The sequence below is a fragment of the Phaseolus vulgaris genome, chromosome 11 (assembly GCF_051622355.1).
Source record: "Phaseolus vulgaris cultivar YP4 chromosome 11, ASM5162235v1, whole genome shotgun sequence".
In the NCBI taxonomy this organism is placed as follows: domain Eukaryota; kingdom Viridiplantae; phylum Streptophyta; class Magnoliopsida; order Fabales; family Fabaceae; genus Phaseolus; species Phaseolus vulgaris.
In genome coordinates, this window is record NC_143508.1 from 4,358,096 (window position 1) to 4,369,540 (window position 11,445).

The window sequence follows — 11,445 nt, forward strand, 5'->3', positions numbered from 1 at the left end:
TATTCTAATTTGTTGGTGTGGACTTGGGCCAGCCGTATGAGCTTGCTGCAAATCTTTTTATCGGTGTTTCTTCCTGCACCCCAATAAATGACTTCCTGCACCCCATCATTCTTGGAGAAAACCATTTTACCTCTTTTAAAAATGATTTCTACATCACTCTTTTTGGAATATTTCTGAAACATACTTTCTGGAATAAATTTTACAAATTCCAGATTTATCTCTGGAATCTAAAAAAAGGTGTTCTAGAAAAGATATTCCAAAATAGTTTTTTACTTTCCGAATTTTCCTATTATGGATACACACTTTACTTATAGAATCCTTATTCCAGAAAAACTTTTTGTTTAACCCTTATTGTGAAATCATCCAAAATTATTAAGGTTAATTATAGTATTGCAAAGAATATAGGGGTACAGGAAGAAAATGTAGGGGTGCAGTAAGAAATATCCTCTTTTAATTTGCTTTTAATTAATGGATAGATTCTTGATATGAATGAGGAGGTGATTGGCATTTGAGGCTTCATAGGGAAATTCTCTTCCACCTTCATACATTAAAGTGTAGAAGTGTCAGAAGAAGAAACTATGGAGGTGCAGAAACTTCAAATGCATACACCTTTTGCACTTTTCCTCCCATTCTTCCTGCACCTTACAAACAAATTGTGACCTGCAACCTGATGCATTTCGAAATTTTAAAATTATCCTTCGTTCCAGAATTAAAAATCTGAAACTAAAAGAACACTCAAAAAAATAAATCTGAAATGCATTTGTCTTCATGAAGTGAATTTCAAAATAAAATTAAAAAAAATCAAAACTTTATTTTGGAAAAATAATTCTCAAAATCAAAAAATACATTACGAAAAACAAATTCTAGAAAATAAAATACATAAATGTATTTCATAAAAAAGGCTTCCAGAATTAAAAAATGTAATTCAAATCTGCCAACGTTTTTGTATTTTGATGTGTAGCCTCTTTTAATTGAGGATATTTCTGTCATTTAAAAACAATCACGTGAGATTCAAATTTCGTGGTGGAGAAAAGCCTTATTTTTTTTTCTTTCCCATTCTTCTCCTCCTTCACTTAAAGGCTATGAATCTCGAACACTTTTTTTTAAATGGCGTGTCTAAGTCGAACACACTCGTATGACATTTGTAGGATACTTATCGGTTAAGTATTTAGTTCAAAAGATATTTGTTAGATTTCTGACAATTCTAACACGAGTCTAACACAATTTTTAAAAGGAGAAATACATTAATTTTCTAAAAACTCAAATTTATTGTATAAATTTTTATTATGATTATAAAAATAAGGAACAAATCCTTTCGAACCAGTTATGAAAAACATATTTTTGCTAAAAAAACTGAAACATACTTAATGAACAAAAATCTTTATTGTCAATTTATATAATTATACATATCTCCGTGTCTGTGTCCGTGTCGTGGCAGTGTCCGTGTCCGTGTCAGTGTCTGTGCTACATAACTTAAGGGTGTTTCTACACCCCCACCCAGCAAATGACTTCATGCACCCATCATTTTTGGAAAAATCATTTACCCCTTTTAAAATTAATTTCCATATTATTCTTTTTGAAATATTTCCAAACATACTTTTTAGAACAATTTTTTTAATTTTGGATTTACCATTCTGGAAATTTTGAAAAATACGTTATGGAAAAGATAATCCATAATGGTTTTTTGCCTTCCATTTTCTATTCTGAAAACACCCTTTACTTACAAAATCTCTATTTAGAAAACACATTTTGCTTACAAAATTTTTATTTTGAAATCATCCAAATTATCACGGATAATTCTACTATCTCAAAGAATGTAGGGGTGCAGAAAGAAAACTATTCACTTAAACAATGCATTCCATGTTAAAATCCAATCAACAAAGCCCACCAAAGAAAATCCAATTTTATAAAACCACACCAACAAACACAACAAGGGAATCTTTTTTATATTTTCCAAAGTCCACCATGTATTTGAAAATGTGTAACAAATTATAATTTCATCATTATTTTGTTAAAAAAGGTTTATTTTAATTTATGAACTTATTTAAACATTTATGATAAAAATCCTTTTACTTCCTTCATTCTATTTTGATTGATGTTTAATATTTTTCCCCATAGATTAAGAAAAATAAGTACTTCAAAATAATAATATTAATACTAATATTATTTATTAGTAGTTTATTTTATTAAAATATACTCTCTAAACTTAATTATAAATTAGAAGTGGTTTTGTTGATAATCTTACATATAAGTAAATTTCAACTACCTAAACTCTATTTAATAATGTTATTTTAAAAATATTTGTGTATTTTAAGCATGGTATCAAAGTAGAGATGTTTTGTTTTGTTTCATCTTTACTTTTAAATTCCGTTGAAACTATAATAATATGTCTTCATTGGGCTTTGGATTTCTCTGCTCCTCCCCACACTCATCTTAGATGAATTAAGAAAATACACAAACAAAACAAAACAATTATTTCATAAGAGAAGAAAACAATTATATAAAAATAGTTGGACAAATAAATAAAAAAAGTAAAACTAAACATACAAGATAAAAATAATGAAGACAAAAATAATAGGGAAAATAAACAAAAAAAATTACAATGTTTACCGTAATTAACAAAATAAAATAAACTACTCAACATGACTATTTTTGGATATTTCTGTTCACTCTAAAGATGTGAAAGCATAAAATAGAAAAAAAAAATTTGAAATTAGGAGAGGATTTGAAAAAATTGAAATACAATAACACATAAACATACATTAAAGTAAGAAAGTTAGAAGAAATAGAACAAATAGTTTCCTTTGACTAAAAAAAAAACAGTATTATACAGAACAGAACAGAGTATATGATAGTAATGAGAGAAAAAGACTCTGTCTTACCAACACATTACTGTCTCACAAATCTCAACGATAAGATTCTGTTTCCTCTGTTTTTTTGGTTGAAATAAGAAACTTCCGTTACCTTCTGACAACATTAAAAAATGTTACAAACCCCAATATCCATGCATTGGTTCCTCATACTACCATAAATGCTACATCATCTCTCACTCATTAATTCATGCATTTAAACACACACCCTAATAAATTATTCTTATTGATCTATGTGCCAATGCTATCTTAAATTTTACACTTTCCTAAGTTCTTTCTCACCTTCCACTAGATTTTTCTAGGGTTTCTAAAGTTTGTACCTATTGAGAAAAGTATTTGCTATTTTTTTTTTTAGTTTTTCTTCTTGTTCATTGTCCATTTTAGTAGCTTGTTCACATATTGATGAGTATTTTGAAATTATTCTTAATTTTTCTTTGTAATTCATAGTAAGTGTATCAAAATATTTAAGAATTACAAAAAGAATAAAGCCATAAGTAAATCACCCACATTATTTACAAATTTTAAATGAACAAACAATATGAATATAATTTTTGTTCAAAAGGAGACAAATAACAGTTAATTAAGCACAGTTTTCATTTGAAATTTAACAACACTAAACAAATTTATGTTCTCTAAATTTTTTATACTAACAAGTTGCTTATGACACATTAACAGGTAAAATTTTCACTAATTTTGAGGTCTTGAAATTAGTCGAATTTTGGTTTGTTCTGGATTATTGAAAAAAAGTGTTGAACTAAGCCTGTCACTGCTATTTTTTATTATAGAAGTGACAAGTATGTCTGTCAGTTTCCATTGAAAAATTGACAGTGTAATGTTTTGCTCAATAAGACAGGTTTATTTCTAATTAACTAATTAAGCAATTAATTAATCATGTGTTCTGATTGGAGTCAGAAACTCAGATTGGAGATTCCCAACACAGAGACATAGAATAGAAGAGTATTGGTTCTCCAGGTTCAACCCAGCCACAAGTCAAACTACAAAGTACTTACAAAACTTAGTGAAATATCAAAAAGTGAGTCAGAGTTTGGAAGTTGCAAGAGCCAAAACAGAACAAATGGAATTAACAAAGCAGAACAGATTTTTTATTTATTTTTACCTTTGCTCATTGGGGTGCAAGAAAAATAAAAAAAATAACACATGCACTTATAATATAAAAGGTTTTCTATTCAATCACATATATCTGTACTAAATAGTATTTTAATTTGCATTTTACATTTCTTTCAGATTTTTGAATCCCTCACCTCAGCTGCTGTTGCAAACAATTCTCTTAATTCAGTTTCCTTTCCCTCACTAATTAGCTAATATATAAAAAATCTAAAAAGAAAATCATAGTGATTATACATAAAGTCTAATTTCATAATACAATGGACTATATAAATTTGTTTCAAATAGCACAAATTATCATCATCACATAAAAAGATCTTTTAGTTAGAAATTTATTTAAAAACAAATTAACAACTTAACAAATTTTACAATATATTAAAATATGATAGGAGATTAAATAAAAATATTCACAATTATATAATTTAAATATTTTTTATTATATATAGGATTTGTTGTTTATTTTTATAATCACAATAGAAACTTATACAAATAAAATAATTACATTTGTTTTTTCTAAAATTATGTTGGAGTGATGTTAGAATTGAGAAAAACCTAAAAAATTGTCTTTATAAATGAACACTTCACCTGTATGTTTTCTACAAATTTTGTAACAAATCAGTTCTCAGTACCGGACACATGAACACATTATTTAAGAAGTTATATAAATACAAAAATTAAACTAAAATAAAAACAGCAGAAGGGCATGTTGAATTGTCAACTTGTAAAAAAAATTCCATCTTTTAAGTTATGGTCAAAAGATGGAAAAGAAGGCATTGTTGATGAAAGGGCATTATTTTGTCTAATGTAAAATAAGTGTACATATTATTCACTATGCAAGCATGGAAATATCTCTATACCCATTATTGTAACTGGATATGTAGAGACATTATTTTATGTTCTTCCGTGTATAGCAGCGTCTCCAATGAGAAAAGGCATGGCACTTTTTCCCACCAAAGTCATTGACAATGCAAAGATTGGTTGTATCCAAGTTTCTCCATGAAATTAGACAAAAGACAGCCCACCAAAACCAGTCACCTCATATAAAAAAAAACTTACACTGCTTCTTCCTTTGACAATAAACTTTCAGCCCTTTTGAGGCTGCTTTTCTATAAGTGCGTTTTCCTTTTTATTCCAAGTGACCAAACTCACTGTGTTTTCTTCTTCAACCTTCCCAAACGTTGGTAGCATCGCCTAGTGGAGGGGTCATGACTCATGAGGGTATCAGTATAAATACGTGGCATAAAAATTATCACATTTCTCCATTCTCAAATTTATATGTAAATTATGTAAGACTATATTCAAACTTCTATAATTTAATAATTCTTATTCACCTCATCTAAATTATTGTTAGAGGTCACTGTTTTGTCACGGTTCTGTATTTAAAAGTTGCTTTGGTGTGTGTTGGAGGAGGCCTTGGTGTATTAGAGGAGGAATGAATATATAAACTGTCTTTAGCTTTATCTTTGTCTTTAGCTTTGACTCCTGAACGAGATACTATATTGGCTACCAGAACAAACAAGCATAGTTTGTATGCCACCAATAATTAGACTAAACACTTTCAAGATTAGGTAGTGAAGTTATTACCAATTGGTTTCACCTCTCACTATAACAGGAGGATAATGGCAGGTAGTCTAACTAGTAGGTAAAATTTGTCTGAGTTTATCATAAACAATTAGGGGTCATGTTTCACTTTAAACTAAGAGATATTGTAGCTGGTGAAAACCCTTAGAGGGCTAAAGAAGGAGATTAAGATGACTAGACCAAACTTCAAGGACACTAAACTTTTACCATTCAAACCAAATGATAGTAAATGATTTGTGAGATGTGTCACATGGGAGTTTGCTCTTGGAATGGCATAGAAAAGAAACCAAGTGCACGAGTGGATGAAACTGTGCGGTGAATGCATTATGTAAGTCCATTGTCCAACAAACTGCCATCCTAATCACCACTCTGTGTTTTGTCACTATGTTCCATTCTAAATGGTGAAGGTCTCAGCTTTTAGACACTGCTATAATATAAGATAAAGGGAAAAACCAAACTCATGTGATTCTTTTAATGCAGTGCATAAAGCCAACCAGCAAAAAAGCTTCAAAGTTGAAGTGCCTTTAGACATGCATGCAATATATTTGCATCATTGTTGATAGCATATTCTGCGATACACATATCTCAGTTTGCCTCCATGTTTCTTGTCATATCATTCTTTTGTAATCCCTAAGTTTTACTTTGGAATGCATTCTACAAAAGCTATGACATGGTTTTTCTTCTTTTAATGAAATGCAAAACCCACAACTTTATCAAAGGCTTCCAAAAGGGTGGGTTGGTTAGTCATGTGAGACCAGTCAAAAAATATGAAAAAGGAGGTCATAGGAGCTTCATAGATTGTTTGTCAACAGCAGTACAACACAAATATACTCTTGTTGTACTCGTACCATAGTGGTTGAATGACATTTAACAGACGTATATATATAAAAAAAAAATGTTTTTGGAATTGAAATAGATATAACAGAGAGAGGCTGTTGGGATTTTGAACCACCAAATCGATTCAGCTTTCCAAAAGCTTCACTGTGTGAGAAGTCACATTCCATCAGAGAGGAGATTCTGGTGCTTGTAAGCGCAGCTATGCTTTAAATTAATGTATTTTGGATGTATCTTGCCATTTTGACTATGTCACATTTATGAAACTTTGTCAATATCTGGTCCTGGTGTGTGTCGCATTAATGGTTTTTTGGTGCATTCATTGACAGTGTTTACGCCAATCTGACACTTACATGCATGGAATAGAGTGGTGTGATTCTGTTTTCAAGCAATTCAAGCTCATGGACCCAACTGTTTCAATTTCAACTCACAAGCGCTCCACCAGGTTTTTGAAGACACAATTCGTCTCCTACTTTCAACATTTTCTCTTCTTTCTTTTTCAGTATTTGTTGTCACTTTCTCATTTCACCAACTTTTGTCTTTCTAAACCAAATAAATTGAAGATCGAGTTGCAGCGGCACGCATCTTCTTCTTCCTCTTCTTCTTCTTCTTCTTCTCCTCCTTCTTCTTCTTCTTCTTCTTCTTCAGTACATTCTTTTTTTAACCAAATAATGGTTCTTCAAGTTATCCAGAACTTTTGCTTCTTCAGATTTATGTTACTAAATATAGGTAATCTTACTTTGTTGCAGAAGATCGTAACATTAAATTAACCCGAGAGGGAATATTCCCCCCGGACTCTAAGCAAATTTAACTATTTTCACTCTTAGACTTCATTTAATATTCTTGTTTTTACACAATAAAGAGGTATATTTCTTAAATTTCCCTCAACTAATTTTATTGAGAGTGATGCTTAGATTTAAAGATAAGGGTAATTCTGAAATAGCAGCTTTAAGTAAGATGAAGGAATTGAAATTTGTTTATTTTTATGTCCATCATCACCTTTCTTTTTTTGCTTATATTTGAGTCAGGGGAGTAGTTTCTGACATTGGATATCATGTTACTGAAATACATATAATCAGTATTTTAGAAAACTAAGGTTCAATCTGGTACTTGTTTCATCTACAAAGCCAAAACGGGTCTTATGAGGAAGCTTTTTGCATTGGTTTTGCAGGCTAACAGGATCATGTTAACTGTAATGATTTTATCTTCTTGCTCCCTATTTTGACATTTTTGTTTACTGTTTGGCAGTGACCCAATGAAAAGAAGAGTCATGGCAGATGGATTAGAGAACATTAGTGGAGCTTCTTATCGGCCTGAAGTGGTATCTCTCACCCTTTCTCTCAGACCACCTTTACCATCTTGCTGCATATTTTTGAGCATTTTCCTTTCATTTATTATAGCAGATTTTAGTATTCTTAGAATGATTTTCAGCACATAGAAGCTAATACTTACAGCTCTTAGTAATTTTCTCTTTCTTTTATGTTAAAAAAAGGAACTGGGGAAACTAAAGCACACCATTGAATCCAAGAGGAGGCAATACCATAATATCGATCTTCAAAGCTCTTTGACTCAAGAGGTACAAATCTTGATTGATAATTAAGTTGTCATTATACAATCAGCTAGTAGTAAGCTTATGCAGCACAGTCTTTTTTGTGGAGTCATTTCTAGTGACAGTAACAGGTACTCACTAGCCATAGTAGTGAAGGCAATGATTAGAACTGTCCTTGTTATACTATACATGGCTTAGATAAGCCTTGAGTCAAAGTATGTAGTATTCATTTTATTTATTTGCATTTGGTTTATAGCTTTTCATAATATATAGTTTTTATATCTCTGAAGATTCTACAGCTTCAAAAACGATTAAAGCAACAATTCGTGATAAGGCGCGCATTAGAGAAAGCACGTTATCTGCCTTTTTCACAGGATGCTACAATAGAAAATTCAATACCAAAGGTACAGTTACATAGGAGTGCAGCTTTTACTTTCTCAGTTGAAATTTTTGGATCTCGCTTCTGACTATCCACTATATACATTTCTTATGTAATTTTAGGCTGCAAAGGAACTGATTCAGGAAATTGGAATATTGGAATTAGAAGTTGTGTATTTGGAACAATACCTTCTCTCTTTGTATCGGAAAAGATTTGATCAACAAACTTCACCTTTATCACCTAAGGAAAGAAGATTGGAATTAGCTTCAGACACTAATAAAGTAAAATCTGCAGTGCCCCGCAATGATGCTATTTCTGACAAAGAAATTTCAGTTGTGAACTGTAGTAATGTCATTTCACCCAGAAATTCAGCTGGCTTTCACCTTAAGGAATGCAATAACCAGTTAGAATTAGAAACTGTTTTAGACTCTAGTATTCATCGATGTCACTCTGCACTATCTCAACGAACAGTATGCTCAATTGAAGCTTCTCCTGGGAACATTGAAACCAAAGCTGTCGTTGACTCTTACCGTTCTCTGCCATTATCCATGTTGGAGGTAAGTATAATGAAAACCAGAAAACTGGTTCCATCCTTTAATTTCTCATGCAGCGCTCTCTAATATCCTGCTTCCAAATTTTATTTCAACAGCAAGCTCAGTTTGCTAAATTCAGTTCAACAAGTCTGGCTGAGCATCTTGGGAGTAGCTATGTTGATTACGTTCCAGAAACACCCAATTGGCTTTCTGAGGAGATGATCAAGGGCATATCAGCTATATATTGTGAACTTACTGAACCACCTTCTCTTGGTCATAAAAATGATTCATCCCCTATAATATACTCATCTTGTGTTAACGAGTTATCTTCACAGAGCCAGGGTAATAAGTGGGGATCACAATGGAAGAAACACTCATCCTTCAATCTAAACTCCACTAACCCTTTCTATGTCAGAGGGTCCAAAGAATTTAGTGAACCTTATTGCTCAATGACAAGGATACAGAAATTATGCACAGATAATCAGAAATTAAAGGAAATTGAATACATGCTACGGAGATTTAGGTGAGCCATCTTGGAGTGCATTCTTTTTTTATCATGTTATTCAGATTCAAAGTTTCTTTTCTAAATAGTCTATTAGTTGGATGAAGAGACAACAAACTAAATTTTTTACCTTGAAATTGAACTTATCAACTGTGATAGAATGCACCAAGATGTCTGTAGTATGCAAATTTGGTTAGATGATTTCTTTTGTCTGGAAGAACAACTTCATATCCTACTTTCTTACAGGTCACTTGTTTCTAGGCTGGAAAATGTTAATCCTAGAAATATGAGGCATGAAGAAAAGCTTTCCTTTTGGATTAATGTGCACAATTCCTTAGCAATGCATGTAAAATTTCTGAATCTCTTAATTTTTTTTATCTCATGCAAGTTATTGCTCCAAATCAGTGAACCATTATCATTCTGCTCACTTTCCTCCACAGGCCTTATTAGTTTATGGAATTTCAGCCAACAATGTCAAAAGAATGTCTTCAGTACTGAAGGTAAGTTTCTCGTTCATAAAACTCCACGGAATTGACTGGTACGTGACTCTAAAATAAGCCAGGATATTTCAGGCTGCGTATAACATTGGGGGACAAACTATAAGCGTAGACATGATACAGAACTTCATTCTGGGATGCAGAATGCCTCGCCCAGGACAAGTAAATCTGATTTCCAGAAACTTCTAAGAAGATTGCATATTTCATTTTACTCAATAAAAAAACGAGTTTAGCATAGATCGAATACTGTTGTCCATATGCCTTTCTTAACACACTATTGCACCTTTCATTTTCTACTAGTGGCTGCGGTTGTGGTTTCCTTCAATGACAAAACCAAAGGTTAGAGATGCAGGGAAAGGATATGCAATACATCGACCAGAACCTTTATTACTATTTGCTCTTTGCACAGGAAGCCATTCTGATCCTGCGGTAGACTTCTGGTCTTTCTGTACTCTATGTAGAAGAATATGTTTACCTACAGTTTTTGTTGTATTAACCTCTTCTCTTGCCTTCTCAGGTACGTTTGTACACATCTAAGAGAGTATTTGAAGAGCTACAATGTGCCAAAGAGGAATACATTCAGTCCACCATCACCATAAGCAAGGAACAGAAAGTAGTTCTCCCGAAGATGGTTGATTCCTTTGCAAAAAATTCAGGTCTGCGAGCACCTGATTTGATGGAGATGATTAGGCCTTATCTACCCGATTCTCAAAGGAAGAGCATTGAAGAGTTTCAATCAAAGTCAAGCTTGAAAAACGTTGAATTAACCCCTCATAACTTCACTTTCCATTACTTGATTTCAAAGGAATTAGCTTGGTAATGACATGTCTTGGAAGGATTCATGTACGTGTATGGGTAGAATAATCTTCTGTCCATATCTATCCAAGACTTGCATTTGGTGGTAAGCACAGGTGTAACGTGCAGGAAGCAAATTTGTCTGCCTCAAAGCATGACCGGTGAATAATCGTTGTCTGCGTTATATCTGAAAATATTAAACTCAGAAGGGTAACACTAAGGTGAAAATACGAAGCAGAGAAATATGTACTTCAGATAGAAAGCTTAAGATGTACTTAATTTTTGCTTCTTAACTCTCCATCTTAAGTTCCTTCTTGGGTTTAAGAACTTTACCATAGCTACATTTTTGTTTTCAATTAATGGATGTATATTCTTAATTCTTTTCCTCGACATCTGCTTCGTATGATATTTCAATCCTGGAAACCTTTTCTGTGTCTGCTCAGTAGAAATCATTACTGACACCCAGCCCAGCAATACTAAAGCACATTCTTATTGCCTTTTGGTCAAACAGCATGAAAGATAACGAGAAAATAAGTGGAAAGAAGATCATGAAATCTAAAAAATAATATAGTGTTCGGTCCTTCAAATTTAAAATTGATCGTTTTAATATCTATAATTTGACATACAAAACTTTCTTAATTTTGATTAAGGAAAAGAAAGAATATGGTAAATCTCTTGTGTATATTGAACACATGGGGTTATGTTTATATAGGAAAAGAAACATATGGGCTAAACCCATTATATTAATATGATATATCTAACAATATCTATAATATCTCA

General features: G+C 32.0%; 1 protein-coding gene across 3 annotated transcripts; it reads left to right on the top strand.

Moving 5' to 3' along the window:
• Positions 1–5,935: 5,935 nt before the first annotated feature.
• On the top strand, positions 5,936–11,055 carry LOC137837201 (ternary complex factor MIP1 leucine-zipper protein). Of its 3 annotated transcripts, none has more exons than XM_090297228.1 (12): positions 5,936–6,602; positions 6,740–6,855; positions 7,659–7,731; positions 7,903–7,986; positions 8,250–8,363; positions 8,461–8,895; positions 8,988–9,394; positions 9,620–9,719; positions 9,814–9,873; positions 9,946–10,032; positions 10,171–10,299; positions 10,388–11,055. In XM_090297228.1, exons 2-12 carry the CDS (start codon positions 6,764–6,766, stop codon positions 10,688–10,690), a joined length of 1,884 nt encoding a protein of 627 aa, XP_090153354.1. In that variant the 5' UTR covers positions 5,936–6,602; positions 6,740–6,763; the 3' UTR covers positions 10,691–11,055. The 3 variants fall into 3 exon arrangements, with proteins under 3 accessions (XP_090153354.1, XP_068502265.1, XP_090153355.1); XM_068646164.2 differs by having other exon boundaries at positions 6,468–6,602; positions 8,259–8,363; XM_090297229.1 differs by lacking the exon at positions 5,936–6,602 and having other exon boundaries at positions 6,801–7,139.
• Positions 11,056–11,445: the final 390 nt, after the last annotated feature.